This window comes from Neopelma chrysocephalum, unplaced genomic scaffold (genome assembly GCF_003984885.1).
Source record: "Neopelma chrysocephalum unplaced genomic scaffold, ASM398488v2 Primary Assembly neopelma1_125, whole genome shotgun sequence".
NCBI classification, from domain to species: domain Eukaryota; kingdom Metazoa; phylum Chordata; class Aves; order Passeriformes; family Pipridae; genus Neopelma; species Neopelma chrysocephalum.
Genome location: NW_020897787.1, coordinates 1,713,456 through 1,729,988, shown reverse-complemented (window position 1 = coordinate 1,729,988; position 16,533 = coordinate 1,713,456). Strand labels below are relative to the sequence as shown.

At 48.4% G+C, this 16,533-nt stretch overlaps 1 protein-coding gene across 1 annotated transcript in view; it reads left to right on the top strand.

Annotated features, from left to right (window-relative positions):
- The window catches only part of NECAB2 (N-terminal EF-hand calcium binding protein 2), a 64,868-nt gene that overhangs the window by 34,440 nt on the left and 13,895 nt on the right, over positions 1-16,533 (top strand). Inside the window, exon 4 of the mRNA XM_027698302.1 lies at positions 14,420-14,445. Within this exon, the coding sequence (XP_027554103.1) occupies positions 14,420-14,445 (26 nt within the window). The remainder of the gene's footprint in view (positions 1-14,419; positions 14,446-16,533) is intronic.

Below are 16,533 nucleotides of genomic sequence, written 5' to 3'. Positions count from 1 at the left end.
TTGGAATTACAGTTATTTGCTATTTGATAGAAGTTTGTTTAGTTTTAAGGCTGTTTTTTGGTATTCCATGTTGTCTCTCTGTTTTTCTCATAGTGGCCATCGTGTTTGTTTAGTGTGCAAACCAAAGTTTGCTATTGAGATTACATTACAGCTGGAGTAGAAAATGATGAAAATTATGTTCCTGCTTATTATTAGTAATTGCTGTTACCAGCCAATTACAAAATGTTGATTCAATTTCCTGGGGTATTTTTAGAAGCAGCGAACTGCCTTGCTGGGGTGGATAAAATGAATGTCTGTACCAGTTTCATAGCTTGGATTAGCTGGGGAGACAGTGGAGAAGAGAAAAGCTGGGCAGTGGAGGGGGAAGATGAGGTGGGTCACGGGTGGAGGAGCAGCTGTGACTGGAGCAGTGTGTGCACCCAGGCCCCAGGGAAACAACCAGCTGGCAGCAAGGTGCAGTTGGGAGGATGCTGAACTGAAAAAAAAACATTCCAAAATAACCCAGGGGCATTAATGAGCTTCTTCCTTTCTCCTTGACTGCCTGGGAAGTGTCTCTGGGAGGTTAATGGTGTGGTGAGCATGAGTTCCAAACATCCACACTGGGTTTTTCACCAGGTATCTTCGTGCAGGAACTGTGCTGTGAGTCCCATCAATACCAGTTGTTTCATCTGGCAGTAGGAGCACGCTGAATGTGTCATGTGTTTCTCTGGGGTGTTTTGGCAAAATTATGTTCACAAACCTGCTGTTCCTCACAAACAATGACCAAGCAGCATTTTTCTCTCCGTTGCTCACACGGTCTGCCCTCCTTCCCTCCTCCCAGCTGAAGCTGGAGGCAAAACCAAGATGCTGCTGGGTGATTTTTCACTCTTGGTTTTAGCTGTTGTTTCAGGAGGTTTCAACAGTGCTTTATGGGGAGCTGCCTGAAGATTATTGGGGAGATAATGATATGTTACTATTAACATCAACACTACTGGAATTGCACAAATAATGTCCAATATCTGTGCATATGATGTATGGACACACATAATTAAATATATACATTTGGTTTAGTGGCAGAATGGGGCTTTAAAACATTAGATTAATGTTTACCTGGGAAATCCTGTTATATTTGCAGAGTTGTCTACAACTCTTCTTATTTTTCCTAACAAGATGTGTCAATTTTAAAAGGAAAAAGTCGTTGCAAATGTAAAGTCAAACAAGTTTTATGTTCATGAATGAAGAGGTGAAACTCTTTAAGATGTTACCACGACACTGGACAAAGCTTGCTCTGTCTGACCCACAGCTCCCTGGGCTGGCACTCACACTCTGCATCCCCTGGGAAGGAAGAAGCACCTCTGAGCCCCTGGGAAAGCAGGGGGAGGTCGGACGTGGTGGTTGGCTGAACAAATGTAGTCCTTGCAGGGGATTTTGAGAATCCCTTTTCTGTCTGGTACATTTTTCAGAGCTGCAGAGCACAGTCCTTTGGGGAGGGATCTGCTCACTGGAGCAGGGGCTGCTCCCAGGAGCTGCACAGTCCATTCAGGGGGAGCCAGGGCTGTGGCACCAGCATTCTGCTGCTCTGTGTGTTATCCCTCCTCAGGCTCACAGCTCTTCCTTTAATGGCTTTATTCTCCCCCTGTCCCCTCTCTAAATGAGCTCTTCTCTCCGGTGGCAAACACCAGCAGAGGCTGGAGTGTGCAGGGAGGGTGATTCACAGGAGTGGTGTCTCTTCTCAGAAGCCTTCACAGCTTCCCCAGACTGTCACTTTTGCCAGAGGATTGTGCCCAATGGAGAACTGAAGCTGCCCAGGTTCTCCAGCCTGTTCTGCACTTGGCAGTGCCACCTCCCATCCTTTGAGTCACTGCCAGAGGGCTGATGGCAGGGGATGGAGGGAAAGACTGATCACCTGCCTTTGGGATGCTGAACAACATCCTCTGGGGAACATGAATCCACCTTCCTCCCCTGCACCCTCAGCTGCTCGGATGCCACAGGGAGCTGTATCATAAATCACTAATTTGGGATCAGTTTAGGGTGCAGAGATGTAGTGGGATATGGTCAGGGCAGCTCCCAACCTGTTCAGCTCCAGAGCTGGGGGGGGACAGGGTTGTGCAGGGCTGCCCCAGGAGCAGGTAATGATGCTGATGAGCTTCTCTGCTTGCACTAATTAGTCCCAGTGTGAAGCAGAGCATGTCAGCCCCGAGATCACTGTGCTGCTGCCAGCAGGACCTTCAGCTCCAGCATGCTGAGACCTGCAAAGCCAGTGAGGGCAGGCTGGGAGCTTTGTGCTGCCCCTGCTTTTACCAACATCAGCTGGGCACTTGCTGGGCCAGAAGCTCTTAAAATGGGTCTGACAGCTTCCACCTATGAATTGTGATTCTCTGTGACTTTAAATGCATTGATACCCAGAGAATAAAGTTGATTTACACAAACCCTCTGTGCCCATGGCTATGAAGCTGAATGCTCTACAACACTTAACAGCAGCCAAGGAGTGGGAGGAGATGCTGGCAAGGTACTGCTGGTGTAGTTGGGGTCCAGACTGATGCTGTTCCCTGTGAGAGGAGCCAAAATGCCTTGGTAGCAGCCTTGCAGCTCTCTGCTTTGGTGGTGCTCCGAGCTCTGAAAACTCACGGTTTGGTGTTGCATAAAAGCAATGTGACATTTTGATGGGGTCAGAGACAAAGGTAAAGGAGCTCGAAATCTGTTCCTGAATACTAAGCAAGGAACAGCTGAGTGCAAGGTAAAGCTGCACCCCATGGTAACCTGGGCAGAAATGGGGCTTCACATCAGCACAGGAGGATGAGGTTCTCCACACCCTCCTTCCAGCACAGTCCTGCTCCAGGCCTGGACACCTCCAGTACCTTTGGTGATGCAGCCTGCTGTCCTGCTGTCCTGCTGTCCTGCTGTCCTGCTGCTGGAAAAGGTCTGTTGGTACTGCTTTGTTTGGATGCCACAGCCCCTCCAGGCACATCCTCTGAGGTGCTTTGCCTTCCCACAACCCACATCAGGTCTGGTGTCCTTTGCTGTGAGAAGATTCCATCTGATAGGACCCACTGTGGCCGGAGAGACTCCTGGAGCAATGCTCTGCTGCCCATTCATCTCTCCAGGTTCCTGCAGCCCAGAAGTTGAACAGAAAGTGCTTTCACTTCTTGGGCAAGGAACAATGATGATTATGATTGAGTATTTTTTTCCTGTTTTTCTCTCCCCCTCCCTATCTTGGCTATTTGCATTGCAAACCTGATTCAGTGGAGTGCCAGGTTTGCCTGGGAGCTGAATCCTGCACTGTGGAGATGGAGATGGCTGTGCCCATTGAAACCAGCTTCATTTCTGAATATCAAATGTTCTCAATTAGCTCTCTGGGAAACAAACTACGGGTTGTTTAATCAGCTGAGATTTTGATTAACTGATTCAAGAGACGGTTCTTGTCTCTTCTGAAAGGGACAAAATGATTGCACAAAAATTACATGTCTGGCTCTAATTTCTGGCTCTCAGGAGCATGGGCATTTGGTGGATTTTGTTTATGTGGAAGATGTTTTTTAGTCCTAGCTTATTCTTCTCTGTGCCAACATGTCACTTAAACTCTACTGTGCTCTACTTTTCATTTAAGTGAAGAAATACTTGGTTCCAATGCTGGTGCTGTGCTGATAGAGCTGCAAAACCTCTCAGCCTCACCAAAGAAAAGGGGCTTAAAAAACAAATCACTCGCTGGGAAGGTCACTGGGAGAAACACAAAGCTGAAAAACTGCACAGAATCTTGTTTGAACTAACGTTTGAGAACATTTTTCTATTTCTAATCCCATTTCCCAGGTGTTTTCCCGGGCAGGGCAGGCTCTCTGCAGGGTCCCTGGGGAGAGCTGTTTAATCTGACAGCCAGACAGATTGGGCTGGGAGCAGCAGGCTGGGCTTTGCTGCAGAGGGCCAGGACCAGGGAGGGTTTCTCTGTGCAAATGGAGGGAAGAAGTGTCACATCAGAGAGTTTTCTACCTGGGACTGCGGCTCAGCACCTTCCTTTGATGCTGCAGGGCCATTCTGTGTCAGGAGTTTTCCAGGGAATGGAAAGATACCAAAATCTTGCATTAAAACCGTGAAAGTGACTGAGATCTTTAATTCTAATCAGCCACTTGTGTTTGAGTCATGTAGGCATTCAAAGGGACTGGAGACTTTGCTTTCAAATCCAGTCTTAGAAAATGATCCCTGTGGTTTTTTCTCAGTAAACCTGCACAGGGCACCAGCCCTGACCAGCAGAGGTGTCCAGATCTGCTTGGGAGGCAGAGCAAGCTCTCTGCCTTGGGACTGCATTTAACAGGAGATTTTTCAATATCATTTTCCAATGGCAGGAGAAGAGAATGCAGGAGAAACAAAGATATTGAGGAAAACACAGCAACAGGGTCCAGGGGTTTCTTGCTTCACTATTCTTTTACTGGTTCCCTGCCAGTTGTGTTACATATCCAAACATACACATTTGTTGCTCTAATTTCTTCCTCTCCTACATATAACCTTGGTGTTAAACAAGATACCTGCAAAATCTAGAAGAAGGAGAAGGCTGATTTAATTTTACTTCATGCTCTCAATATCTTGCCATTTGCTTCTGGCAATTAGCAAACCATTCAGCTGAGCTCCAAGCAATTAATTTACCCCTGTCTCTTTTGCAGTTCAATATTACAGAGATTACAAACAGAAATCAGATTAGCCAGGCTTCCATGTCAAGTAGAAACAAGGCAAAATGTTAAATATTCACTCATCAAAAAAGGCCATTTCTGGCTGTTTCATACTGTTGACAGTCTGTGCATGAAAACCTGAGAGATCATCTGCTTCCCAAAAAAGGAAAGATTATTTGCTTTAATGGTTTGCTTTGGAAATTGAGCTAAAAGAAATAACAAGGGGTTAAAAACATGCTTTAGCGAGCACTGGATGACAGGAAGGCTATGGCATGATTTTGGGAATGAGCATCACAGGCTGAAACCATTCTTTTCCTTCCTGTTATTTATTTTACATTTTTCTTCCAGCAGGAAATCCCTATTTTGCAAGCTGCAGCTCTCCCAGTAGCAGGGTTGACATTACCCAGCGGTCCAAACCACAAACAGCTGGTATTTAAAATGTCTTGAGGCTGATCCCTTGGAACCAGCCTGACAACAGAATAGATGTGCTGTTAACTGCTGTATTTGCTGCTCCTCAAATGCACACAGGAGATGAAGAGCTGGGTTTCCCAGTGGTGCAGGATCCAGGCTGGCTCTGCCTGGGGCCAGGATGTCAAAATTAAATAATCTGTTATCTCAACGCAACACGATGATAATGTCATCAAAAAACCACACTGGGGGGAAACCTGAGAGCAGAAGGGTGGCCTGTGGTGCCTCTGTGCTGGCCAAGGCACGGCCAACCCTACCCTCCAAGGCCTGGAGTCCCAGTTTTGGCTGGCACTGCCCGGGGATAAATCCAACAAGAGTGATATAACCCCATGTATTTACACACTGGGCCCCAGTGTGAATACAGTAATCATCAACTTAATGAATTTGGAAGTGCCACACCACCCAGCAGTTAAGTTACTGTAATTAAACCTGCCTTCTGTTTTCTTTGATGCACTTGTGGGCAGAGTGACATTTTCAAGAACAAGTCATCCATCAAAAAAAAAAAAAAAAGGAGGGTTTAGAGGCAATTTATGAGGAATTTGGCACATGTAGAGACTTGAAAATGTTTCATACTGTACTAAATGTCTGTTTTACTTAAGGTGGCAACTGAGCTTAGGAACTGTTGGGTTAAGCTTAGCAAATTAGTGTGTTGCACTGATATATTCTTCAGGATATTAACTGTGCTGTAAACAGGCATTTTATTGTGTTGTCATCTTGTTCAGAGCTTTCTTGAGCTTTTCAAGAGATTTTTCACTTGTGAGTGAGTGGTGAGAGGTTCTGGCCAACTGTGTCAGAGCAGTGAGAGAAGACACTGATTATTTTTAATATGCTGTGAAACATTTTTACAAGGTACAAGGAGAGATGCAAGAGGATCTCACCTTGATGCCCCAAATTTTCTTATGTGGGCATAAACAACTCCTCCAGTGTTTGCTGTGAGCATGCAGAGCCTGGCTGGCCATGGCAGGGGGGTTGCAGAGGGCAGTGCTGTCCCAGCCCAGCTCTGCCCTCAGGGCTCTCCCGCTGGGGATTTGGGTTCATGGTCACCCCTTTGCGGAAAGTTGCACCTTTGTGGTGCATTGGGGATGCTGATTTATGGCAGCAGGAGGGCAGAGCCCCACTGGTGCTGAGCCCAGCCCGTCTGCCATGCCCAGACCCAGCCCTGGAGATGTGGCAGAGCACGAGGGGGTAGCACAGACTGCCAGCCTGAAATGGCTGAAATGCCACATTGCAGTTGCTGATGAATGAACAAACAAATGTCTGGTGCTCTGCAGGTGCCAGTTTATTGCTCCTGCCTTTTTTTAGAGTGACATGTATTTCTCTCAACTAGCGAGAGCTCAGAGTATGTTTTCCAACAACATCCAGACCGTGGTTTCATTTTTATCCATATTCAGTCGCTTTTCTTGGTGCCCTTGATGATTAGAGCTGGGTGTTTTGTTCTGTCAAATCTTCACCACGTAGAAGATGTTATTTTGGTTGTCTTGAAACTACTGATGACAGAAAGCATCTGGTCTGTGTCAGGGATGGTTTGCAGCTTGGGACCTTCTGAGGATGGTGGAGAGGGAATTGGGGTCTTCACTGTGCTGTTTCTGGCCCCTGCCTCTGGCTGTGTGTAGGAAATGGGGTTACAGGGAGGCTTGAGTTAGCTGTGACCCCGTGTTCCATAAGTGTCTGTGGCTGCAGAACACATCAGCATGCCAAGGGAGTGAGGAGCTGAACCAGCCTTGAAATAACAGCAGCAGTCTTTGAAAATGAGAAACCAGCAAATAATGTGTTAGGTTGTGATGGCCTTCATCTTTGTGGTAAATATTGAGTCCCTGAAAGGAAACAGAAGCAGAGTTGTGCTGCAAAAAGCAGTGTTCTGTCCTGTCCCCCCCTCCTCGTTGCTCCTCACCCCTCGTGCCCAGCTCTGCCCACGCCTGGGGAGGGGAGGGGGGTCTGTGGGGGCTGGCAGGGGTCACTCGTGGGAGCTCCTGAGGAAGTGTGAGCTGTCATTGCTGAGGAGTTTTTTCCCTTTTTCAAAGCCAGGAAAACCCACTCAAACCCCTTTCACTGAGGACTGTGATGAGTGTAAAACTGTGGTGGAGGGAAGGGGCTGTGCCAGGAGAGGTGGGGATGGATCCCATGGGAGAAGACCAGATGGGGTCACAGGGGGCAGAGCTCCCTCCAGCTGCTCCATCCACACCTGTGCTGGGATGGTTTGGGGCTTCAGAGATTGCATTTAGCAAGTTTAATGGCCTTGTTGCATCATTTTAATGAGGTTTATTACTGCTACAAGAGACATGCAACTGTACTGAGGGTCACTGGCTGGACAAGAGACATTTTCCTGTCGTGCCCCAATTCCTGCTCGTGTCCAGAGCTGTGGCAGCCCCTCTGTGCCCCACGCTGCCAGGCAGGGCTTCTGCACCCCAGCAGCACACTGCTTTTGGAGCAAGTTGCTTTTTTGGACCTGTTGCTCTCCAAAGCGTGCCACCCACCTGGGGAATTCAGCCCCATGAGGTATCAGTCAGGAGTCAGGATTCAGTGCTCACCATCCTGGTTTTCCCCCTCTCTTTCCCTTCGCAGTCAGAGCTGGAATAGGGTTTGTAACACAAACACCCTACTGTGGGGGCATGGAAGCTGCTCTGAGCTGAGCCGGGGCTCTGGCAGGGTGGGGAGGATGCCAGGGGGCAGGTCTGCTGGTGGACCCCACACCCTGGGCTGCACAGTGGCCCTGAGGTGAGGTAGCACCTTGCTGAGGGTGTGACTGTCCTGGGAGAGCCACCAGCCACGCCCAGGGGTCTGCCCAGGGTCTGCCCAGGGGCTTCCCCAGCAAGGAGGGGGAGAAGGGAGTGAAGGTCTTCTCCTGGTCTTCCCCATCGTGCCAGAAGGTCACCTAGAGGAGCATCTTTAGTGATGCTGAAAGGGCTGTGGACAGCTGAGATGCTTTGGGCTGGCTTGGGCAGGGACAGCTGGGACCTCCTGGTTCCTCTCTGTGCTCCTGTGGGCAGAACAATCCACCCTGTGCTCCTGTGGGCAGAACAATCCACCCTGTGCTCCTGTGGGCAGAACAATCCATCCTGTGCTCCTGTGGGCAGAACAATGCATCCTGTGCTCCCTGTTTGACTCTGCAGCAGCTTCACGTGCAGGGAGGGAACAGCCTTGAAGCAGGATGAGTAAAGGAGAGTGTTTTGCTCTGAGCCTGCCAGATTCACTGTGCTTGTTTGTGTTGAAGGTCAGTTCAGTTTACCTTGAAAAATCAGCATTTTCCAGATTACTGGCTTTTAATGAGGAGCCTGCTGCCCCAGTGCTCCTGGAGCAAAGCACGAGGTGCAGAGCACACAGCTTTGGGCATCAGCACTTCCAGTGAACGTGGGAGTGTGGTTTGGAAACTGGATCTGGGCAGTGCCTGTGTCAGTGAGAATGCAGATGGCTCATAAAGGCAGGGAGCTGCAGAGAAAGCCGTATGAAAATATTATTATTAAAATATTTCAAGTATTGAAATATTAATCTCCAGTGAGCCTGAACACAGGTTTGCTGGGCAGCCCTGTTGCTGCTCACCTTCTGTCTTGCTGAGCAGTGTGACCATGGCTGGCACACAGTGTGGAAAAGATGGAAAACTGTCCCTATCTTGGTCATCACCTGCCTAAATGCCAAGGAAAGAGGTGCAGGGAGCAGGAAGGTGCTGAACCCTGCATTTAGGGGAGCAGAACATCCTTGAGGACACCAGATTTCAGCCTTCAAACTGGTGAATGAAAATCCTGCCCATAGCAAGGGCAAGTAGGAGGAAAGAGACCATCTCCCAAAGTACATGGAATGTGTTACATCCCCCAATCCCAGACCACAGGTGATGAGACTCTGTAGTACAAAATCTATAGGTGAAACTTCATAAAAAATCCTTCTTGTCTTCCTTTTGCTTCTCTCTGTTTCTGGGCAGTTCTTTGTCCCTATTTTTCTTCTCTGTGGTACCAAGGCTTTGGAGAAAACCTGATTTACTGCTGGGCTTTCAGAGGCCCGTGCTGTGCTCCCCAGGTGCTCAGTGATGGAGCACATGCCAAGGGAAGGATAAAGTCATTAGTTTTGCTTTGGAGAAGGCAGCATTTCCCTCCCTTTCAGGAGTCCCCGGGGGAGCTGTTCTGTAGGTGTTTTAATCTAAATCATGGTGCTCCAGTGCTGGAAGTGTCCCAGTTAGGTGCTGATCCAAGTGGACTCTGCAGAACCCTGCCTGTTTCACAGAACATGGAATTTTGGAGAAGCCCCTGTCTGGGGTGAATGGTGACCCTTTGTCAGCTCGTGCCAAGGGCCTCTCCTCCATCCCCTCTGGGAATTCAGACAGGTGGTACTTTCTGCCCTGCTGGGAAAAGCAGAGCTGAATGAGCAGTACCTGCTGGGTTTTTTCAGACTCCCTGCTCTCTCTGTTTGTTGGACAGTGAGCAGGGCAGCTGTGCCTGCACCAGGACGTGCACCTCTGATTTACTCCTGCTGGAGCACACCACGAAATACACCTTAAATTTGTGCCATGCAGGAAGCAGGGACATTTGGCAAGAGATAAAGACCATCCTTCAAAGCAAGAGCCAGGCAGGCACCAGAGCCCTGCCAGCCAGCTTGCCACAGCTCAGGAAATGGAAGCCAGGGCTGACATATGCTCTGAATCCTTCTCTGCCTGTGTCATTTGAAGCTGCAGTTGGCTCCATGTCCTTCTGGTTGTGGGCAGCCTTCACATATGGTTTCTGCTGTTTCTTTGCATGTGGCACTTCAGATTTTGGAAGTCCCTTTTTAAGTCATACCATAAGAGTGTTTTTGGCTTTTTTTTAAGCAAGTGGGCAGGGGAAGGGCAGGTACTTGGGTAGGTCTTGGGAAGAATTTACCGGGGTTCTCCAGAAGAGATGGGCTTGGAAAGTTACTTAATCCTTTAGAATTGAAGTTATTCAGCTCCTGGCCATCATCCAGTATTTGGTATTTTGCTTGCTCTGCCTGGAATAATTTCTCTTGCTCTGGGGCTTGTGTGAAAATGTTTAATTGAGTTCAGAAACTAATGATCAAAAGTGACCATCTGTGACCCCTTAGTAGGCATCTGGGTGCACATTTTGCACTTCTGAGGTGTTAAGATAACACGGTGCTGTTGCTGCTGGGACTAGAAGCCGTATCATCAGATATAATAATACATTCCAGCTGCACTTGTTGTTTTTTAGTCTTTCCTAAATGAAAATGAGTTTTGCAGGTGGCTAATGCTAGAGGATAATTTGTTTCCGTGCTCGTTTGAAGCCTTGTAGCAAACCCAAAGCTGTGAATAGAAGATGGAAATAAAAGTAGAACGTGATTTCAGAAAAGAAACCCCTCCATTTTCTGTGCTGGTGAAGTGACTAAGCCGTGGGGCTGCTGATGCAAACCTTTCATCTGCCCAAGGAAAAGGGTTATTATCTTCAGCTGAAGCCTGGGGCATTGAGCAGCCTTTGAGCAGCACATCCAGGCAGATATTTGCATGAGAAGTGTGAAGATGAGACTCTGATAAATTTGCAACTTCTGAATTGCCATTATGGTTCTGATTGAGCCGCCTGTTGGGAGAGCCTGGGACACCTTTCCTTGGCTGAGCTGGAACCCAGGAAGGGAATTTCAGGCTCTGCTCCTCCCTGTTGTCTTCCCCATCCTGAGATAACTTCTCCTCTCCTCTCCACGGCTGAAGTCTGGAGAACTGTGTTAATGCCAGCGAGTCAGGGGCCATCAGCCCTGCCTTGGGGAGGTGCTGGGACAGAGAGGGAGAGATGCTGGGTGGCAAACTCACAGCTGTGTTTGTGGGAAGGGTCCTCCAGGTCAGCAGCAGCACTGGGCCAGGACATCCCTGGCTTTGCCACGCTGAGAGCTCCTGGGATGCTCTCTGGGTGACCCCTCCCTGTGCTGCTGAGAGGTAACACAAATAATAGTGGGGGAGAATTTCCAGAAATACCTTTTTTTCCCTGCTAGGAAACACTGAATTGCTCAAAGGAAGTGTTGGGCTGGTCTGGGTCAGTGTGGCTGGAGCTGCTGACCCGGGACCTACAGGTAAGGCGGGTACCATCACCCCCCCAGGGTCTGGCTCTGGGATGTTCAGCCCCTGATCCCTGGGCTGTTGGACACCCTGCTGCACTCTGTCCTCTGTCTGATGGTGCTGCTCCCTGCCACCAAATGTCAGAGGTGGCATCTTGTTTCCAGAAAAGCAGGTAGAGAAGGAAAAAAATCTTCTAAAAGAAAAGAAAAGCAGCAAAAAGTCAGCACAGGAAAACTCTGACAAAAGCCCATCCACTGGATAATCCACAATCAGGGGCACGGCAAGGGAAAGATGTGACTTCCCAGGGATCCTCATTAGCTCAGGCGTCATCAAACTGCAATTTACTGCTGGGTGGGGCTTTGGGGGGAGAAATGTCTGTCTCTGGAGTACACAGGAGGCACAGCCATGGCTCTGGGCAGCCTCTTCCTCTCACTAATCACGCAGCAGTAATTACTCTCTGGGCAAGTTCACCTAATTAAGCCGACTGAGGAGATGCTCTCACAGCAGGGTCGTTGCTCTTTAAACTCCCACATGCACAGGAGGAGTGTCACACTTTGAGGTCTTTTCTTAATCTTTGAAATAGCTGGATGTGAACCAGAAGGAAAACTATTTCCCCATTGCCAATATGTTTATCTGGTCAAACTATCACATTGTATTTAAATGGTGGTGGGTGGTGAGTGATAAACAGCCCTTTTTGAGGCCAAAGTAGTTCATGGCTTGGGCTCTGACTTCTCAGAAATCTGAGCTCTTGTTTTTGCCTCGTACCTCTGTTGGAGCAAATAGGTCTCAAAAGGCAGATGGAGGATCTTCAAAGTGTATCTTTGCCTTGGAAAATAACCTCAAAGGGTGCACAGCCCTGGTAAGACTGGGAGTGCCAGGTTGTGCTGCTACAGCTTCAGTGGCTGGAAAACAGAGAAAAGGCCTGAAACCAAAACAATTTCGATTTTCTTGGGGTTTTTTCTCATTTGAAAGAAAGACTTTTGTTTTAGAAAGAGGTCAGATAGACGTGGCCTTTACTATGCAGAAAAAAATATATAACACAGAAGTCTTTAATGATTTTTTCATTTAAACTCGAACATTATGATATTCTGCTTAGTTGGGTTATGGCTTCAATAAGCTCTTGAATTAGTCACACTATCAATGTAATTAGAGTTAAAATTGAAAGCTAATTCACAGCCAAGTGTTATTCTGGCTGAAGGATTTTTTAATTTTTTTTTCTGAGAACACGAAAACAACTTGTTGCCATTTTTCTCTTTAGCTTGTTGTGGCATACGGGAATGTTGAATATTTGGCAGCTGAAAAAAAAACCTGGTAACTAATTCTCACCTAAATGTTTTCATGCTGAAAAGTCCTGTGATATCTGACTGCTCCAAGAACAACTTCTGAGGGGCAGCTCTGGGATGAGAGGCAGGGGATGACAAAGGTGCCACGTCCCATTTCACGGGGCTGGAAACCCAGATTCTGAATATTGACGTGATAAAATCCTACTGGCACAGCCCATGGTGGGGGTGAGTTACTGAAGCATTAAACCACTGGATCAGCCCATAAATTGTGTTGTAGCTGGGCACTGCCTGGTCAGAGCTGCAGCTCCCACAGTGGGCAGGAAAAGCCCCAGGAACACAGAAGGGGCCACACATGGCTGTGTGTCAGCAATGATCCCAGCAGGAACACTCCTGGGGGTGGAAACATCCTGCTCAAGTACCCACCGATTTCTCCTGACTAATTTTCATCTGAACATTATCATATTTTTTTATTAAGTCAGCTTGTGACTTCAGTAATTTCTTTCATTAGGCTTATTCTTAATGAGAGATGGCTTAAAATTAAAAACAACTTCTCAGACAAGCTAACATTCGAGCACAATTAAGTTAAATAGGACGACAAGATGTGAGGAAATAAAAGACCATTCTTGGCAGCAGCAGCAGATCAATTATCACAATGCAAAACCACGTGGAATACAATAATAGATTTTTTTTCCTCAGTAAGGTGCCCTAGCTGCAAACCCATAACCACTTCAGTAGGTGTTTATAAACACTGGCTTCTGAAAAATATTACTGATTTGGGCATGAGAACACCAAGCCAGGGAGACAGAGCTCACAGCATCCCCAGGGGGGTTTGCAGGATTCGGTGAAGTACTGGCAGGGTTTGAGAAAGATGATGAATCTCCAAGAGGATGAAGATAAAGCAGTGCCAAAGCTCCCTGTGCAGAGAGGGGCCCGTGCTGCCCACCCAGCTCTGCTGTGTGCCAGCAGCAGCCACGGGTCCTGCACCTCTCTGAGACAGGAGGTGACTCCTTTGCACATGACAAACACCACTCACCAAAGGGGGTGTGTGTTCCAGGAATGTGCTTTTACAGCAGCAGACAGGTCGGGTGGCACCTTTCTGGCAGGGAGCATCTCCCAGGGCCACGATGTTCATGTTTGCCTTGATTTGGGGATCAAGGCAGGGCTGCAGGAGATGCTGTCAGTGGAAGTGCTATTGAAAATTTCTCTTTCCCTAATCCACTTATGTTGACAGGTTAGACAGAGCAGGGATGAGTTTAGTTAAAGAAATAACTTTCCAGGACATAAAAATGGATTGATAAAAATATAATTCTGTTAAGAGATCATTCCAGTGCTTGAGTGGCACTAACAGTTGTGTGGGAATCAGAGGCACAAAGAGATTAGCAGCAATCTTTATTTCCCAAGCAGGTCATCTGTTGAGATGTTATGTAAACTAAATGTTCATGTGTTAAGAAGTAATTGAGCAGTTTTGTCTGCAGGGAGTCCTGGGTAGGAGCTGCTTTGCAGGGGAAGAAACAGGAGAATTGGTCCATCTAGAAAAGTAAATTTTGCAGATTTTTTTAGTGACTAAACGGGCACGTTTGGCACGTTCCTGTGCCAAATGCCATCACATCGAGTGCCTCAGCAGGGTGTTGCCCGGGGGGATGTTTGGGAGGAAGTCAGAGCAGATCATGTCAGGTGTGCTGGGTCCTCTCAGGCACAGGTTCCCTCTGGGCAGGGGGAGGATGCACAAGGACCCATCTGCCCCTCAGGGAACATCCAAAATAAGGTGTGAAGCAGTTCCAGCTGCACAGATGCTGAGGGTGCAGTGGGGTGGGGATGCCCTGAGTGGCACCAGCCCTTCCTTCTCCACAGCTTCTCCACGCTGGTGGCTGGGCAATGCCCAGAGGGGGGGTGACCTTGCAGGTGGGTGTCTGGGGTTAAGCCTGCAGGAGTCCTAAATGTAGCCATCATCTGTCCTTTACATTAAAATTCTCTTTCTTTCTCTCTGTTTTTTTTCCTGCTTCCTCCCCTGCCTTGTTCTCCCCCTCTGCCAGCAATGTGGACACCAAGGAGCTGTGTGGTGAGTGTGGCCCTTTTTCTGGGGTGAAAGCAATCCTTGCTGCATGTGGGGCTCTGAAGGATGCACGAAACCCAGCACAAAGCTCTCAGTGCTGAGGACATGGGGGATCTCAGCCCTCCTGCTGCTTTGCCCCTTATTCCACGGGAAAATTGGCAAAACTTTTCTTCATCTTCTTGCAGCACAAATGGGGTCAGAGCTGATCAAAGTGCTTGGCTCCCACTCAGGAACAAGCTGGAGTTTAATTTCTGGAGATGTCATGGCTTCCAGCTCTGCTCTGCAGCTCAATAAACCCTCATCCCTCTGCAGTACCCATAACATGTTTCTCCTTAGCCCAACCTCCGTGTTTCCAGCAGGTTGCCTGAGGTGTACACCCCTCCTACTGCACCTCCCACTGCTCACCAAAATTAAAGGCTGAAAAGAAAATCTCTGATGATGTTTTGTCCCACACCTTGACCAGAAAGGGAGAATTTCCTGCCAGGATTCCTGAAGGGCTTTGCCTCAGTGGGAAGTGACTCCTGCTGCTCACTCGGGTGTATTTTTTCGTGGATATTGGAAAATGTTTCCTGCACCCCAGCTTTTTGGGAAGAGATGAGGAGTCAGAGGTGTGTGGCTTTGCAGAGGGCTCATTCATCTCTGCTCTCCTCTCCTGTGCCAGGATGCAGAAGAACACATAAAGCCACCTCAGCAGGTGTTCACCATTGACCTTCGTTGCTTTGGCACCAGTTAAAGCCTCCAGAGGTAGCTGGGAGTGGGTTGTGCAGCCAGAGAGGTGGTTGCTGTGTGCCTGTGCACTGTCCTGATATTTAAAACACCTCTCCATTGATGGTGGTCTGTGGGTCTGCCTGCAACAGGACACTGCCCAGGGTTTCTCTCCTCCTGGAGTGCTGAACTCCTGCCCACACCTTCCTGAGCATCCAGGCCTGCAGCAAAGGCAGCAACATTTCCCCTCTCTGCTGGTTATCCCTGCTTTGATATGCAAGAAACGAAGACTTCCATAAAATCCTTTTGGTTTGCTGATGATAGGCTGGGCTTGTTCCCATCTCTCCATTGTTGTTGTGTTAGGGCTCCTTGCCAGCTGACCCAAGAAATCCAAACCCCACAGCTTGTACCGTCAACTTTGCCAGGAAATCCAGGGGTGATAATGGCATTGCTTGACCCCACACTGCTTTCTCCATCCCTCTGATAGAATCAGAAAATTACATGGCTGTCACCCAGCCTGATCCCATCTCGCTGCCTCTCCCTGGGGTGGAGCTGCTGGGAGAGGAGGGAGATAAACCCCTCACCTCCTGTGGGAAGCTGGAGGAAGGATCGATCAGCACAAGCTCCTGCCTGCAGCTGTTATCTGCTGAGTTCCTGCCCTTGCCTGCAATTTCTTGTTTGCTTGTTCTCTTCTAAGTATTAATTTAAACATAAAACCTCATTTTGGCTAAATGGGAACTGTGGTGTCTGTCTGGAAATGGGTTGTGTGTTATAAGATGTTGGGAGCATCTTAAAAGGGATTTCTTGAGACCTGCAGCTTCTGTGATAACTCTGATATGGCTGTTAATCCATATCAGGCAGCATCTTAAAAACTTCTGGGATTTTTTCCTGCCAACAAATGCAACAATCACCAGCACCTTGATTGACTTAAAGGTGGTTGTGCAGCTCTTCACTGGCAGAGGAGCTCCCAGCCATAGCCAGGAGCTCTTAATAAGCCCAGAAAATGTGAGTGCAGGAGCCAAATTGCACCTGCCACTTCTGGTTCATCCAAAGCACAGACAGTCGTGCAATGGTGCAAACTGTCCTGAGAACAGTGTGCTCCACGAGCAGGGGGTGCACATCAGCCTCTTGCAGACTGTTGGGGTGATGGCATCTCCTGGGGACAGGTGTGGGGCACCCACCTCCTCCCACACCAGTCTGGGGCTGCAGTGATGCTCTTCCTCTGAACATTGACTGTCGCCTCTGCAATGCAAGGACCTTGTAGGACTGGAAGAGCTGATCTCAGATGTTCACATGAATTAATGAGGCTAAAGCAGCTTTAACTTTGTTAAAGCCAGCACTGTTCTGCTCCCAGGTGCTCCTCGCTCAGGCTCAGGGGCTGTGCTCTGC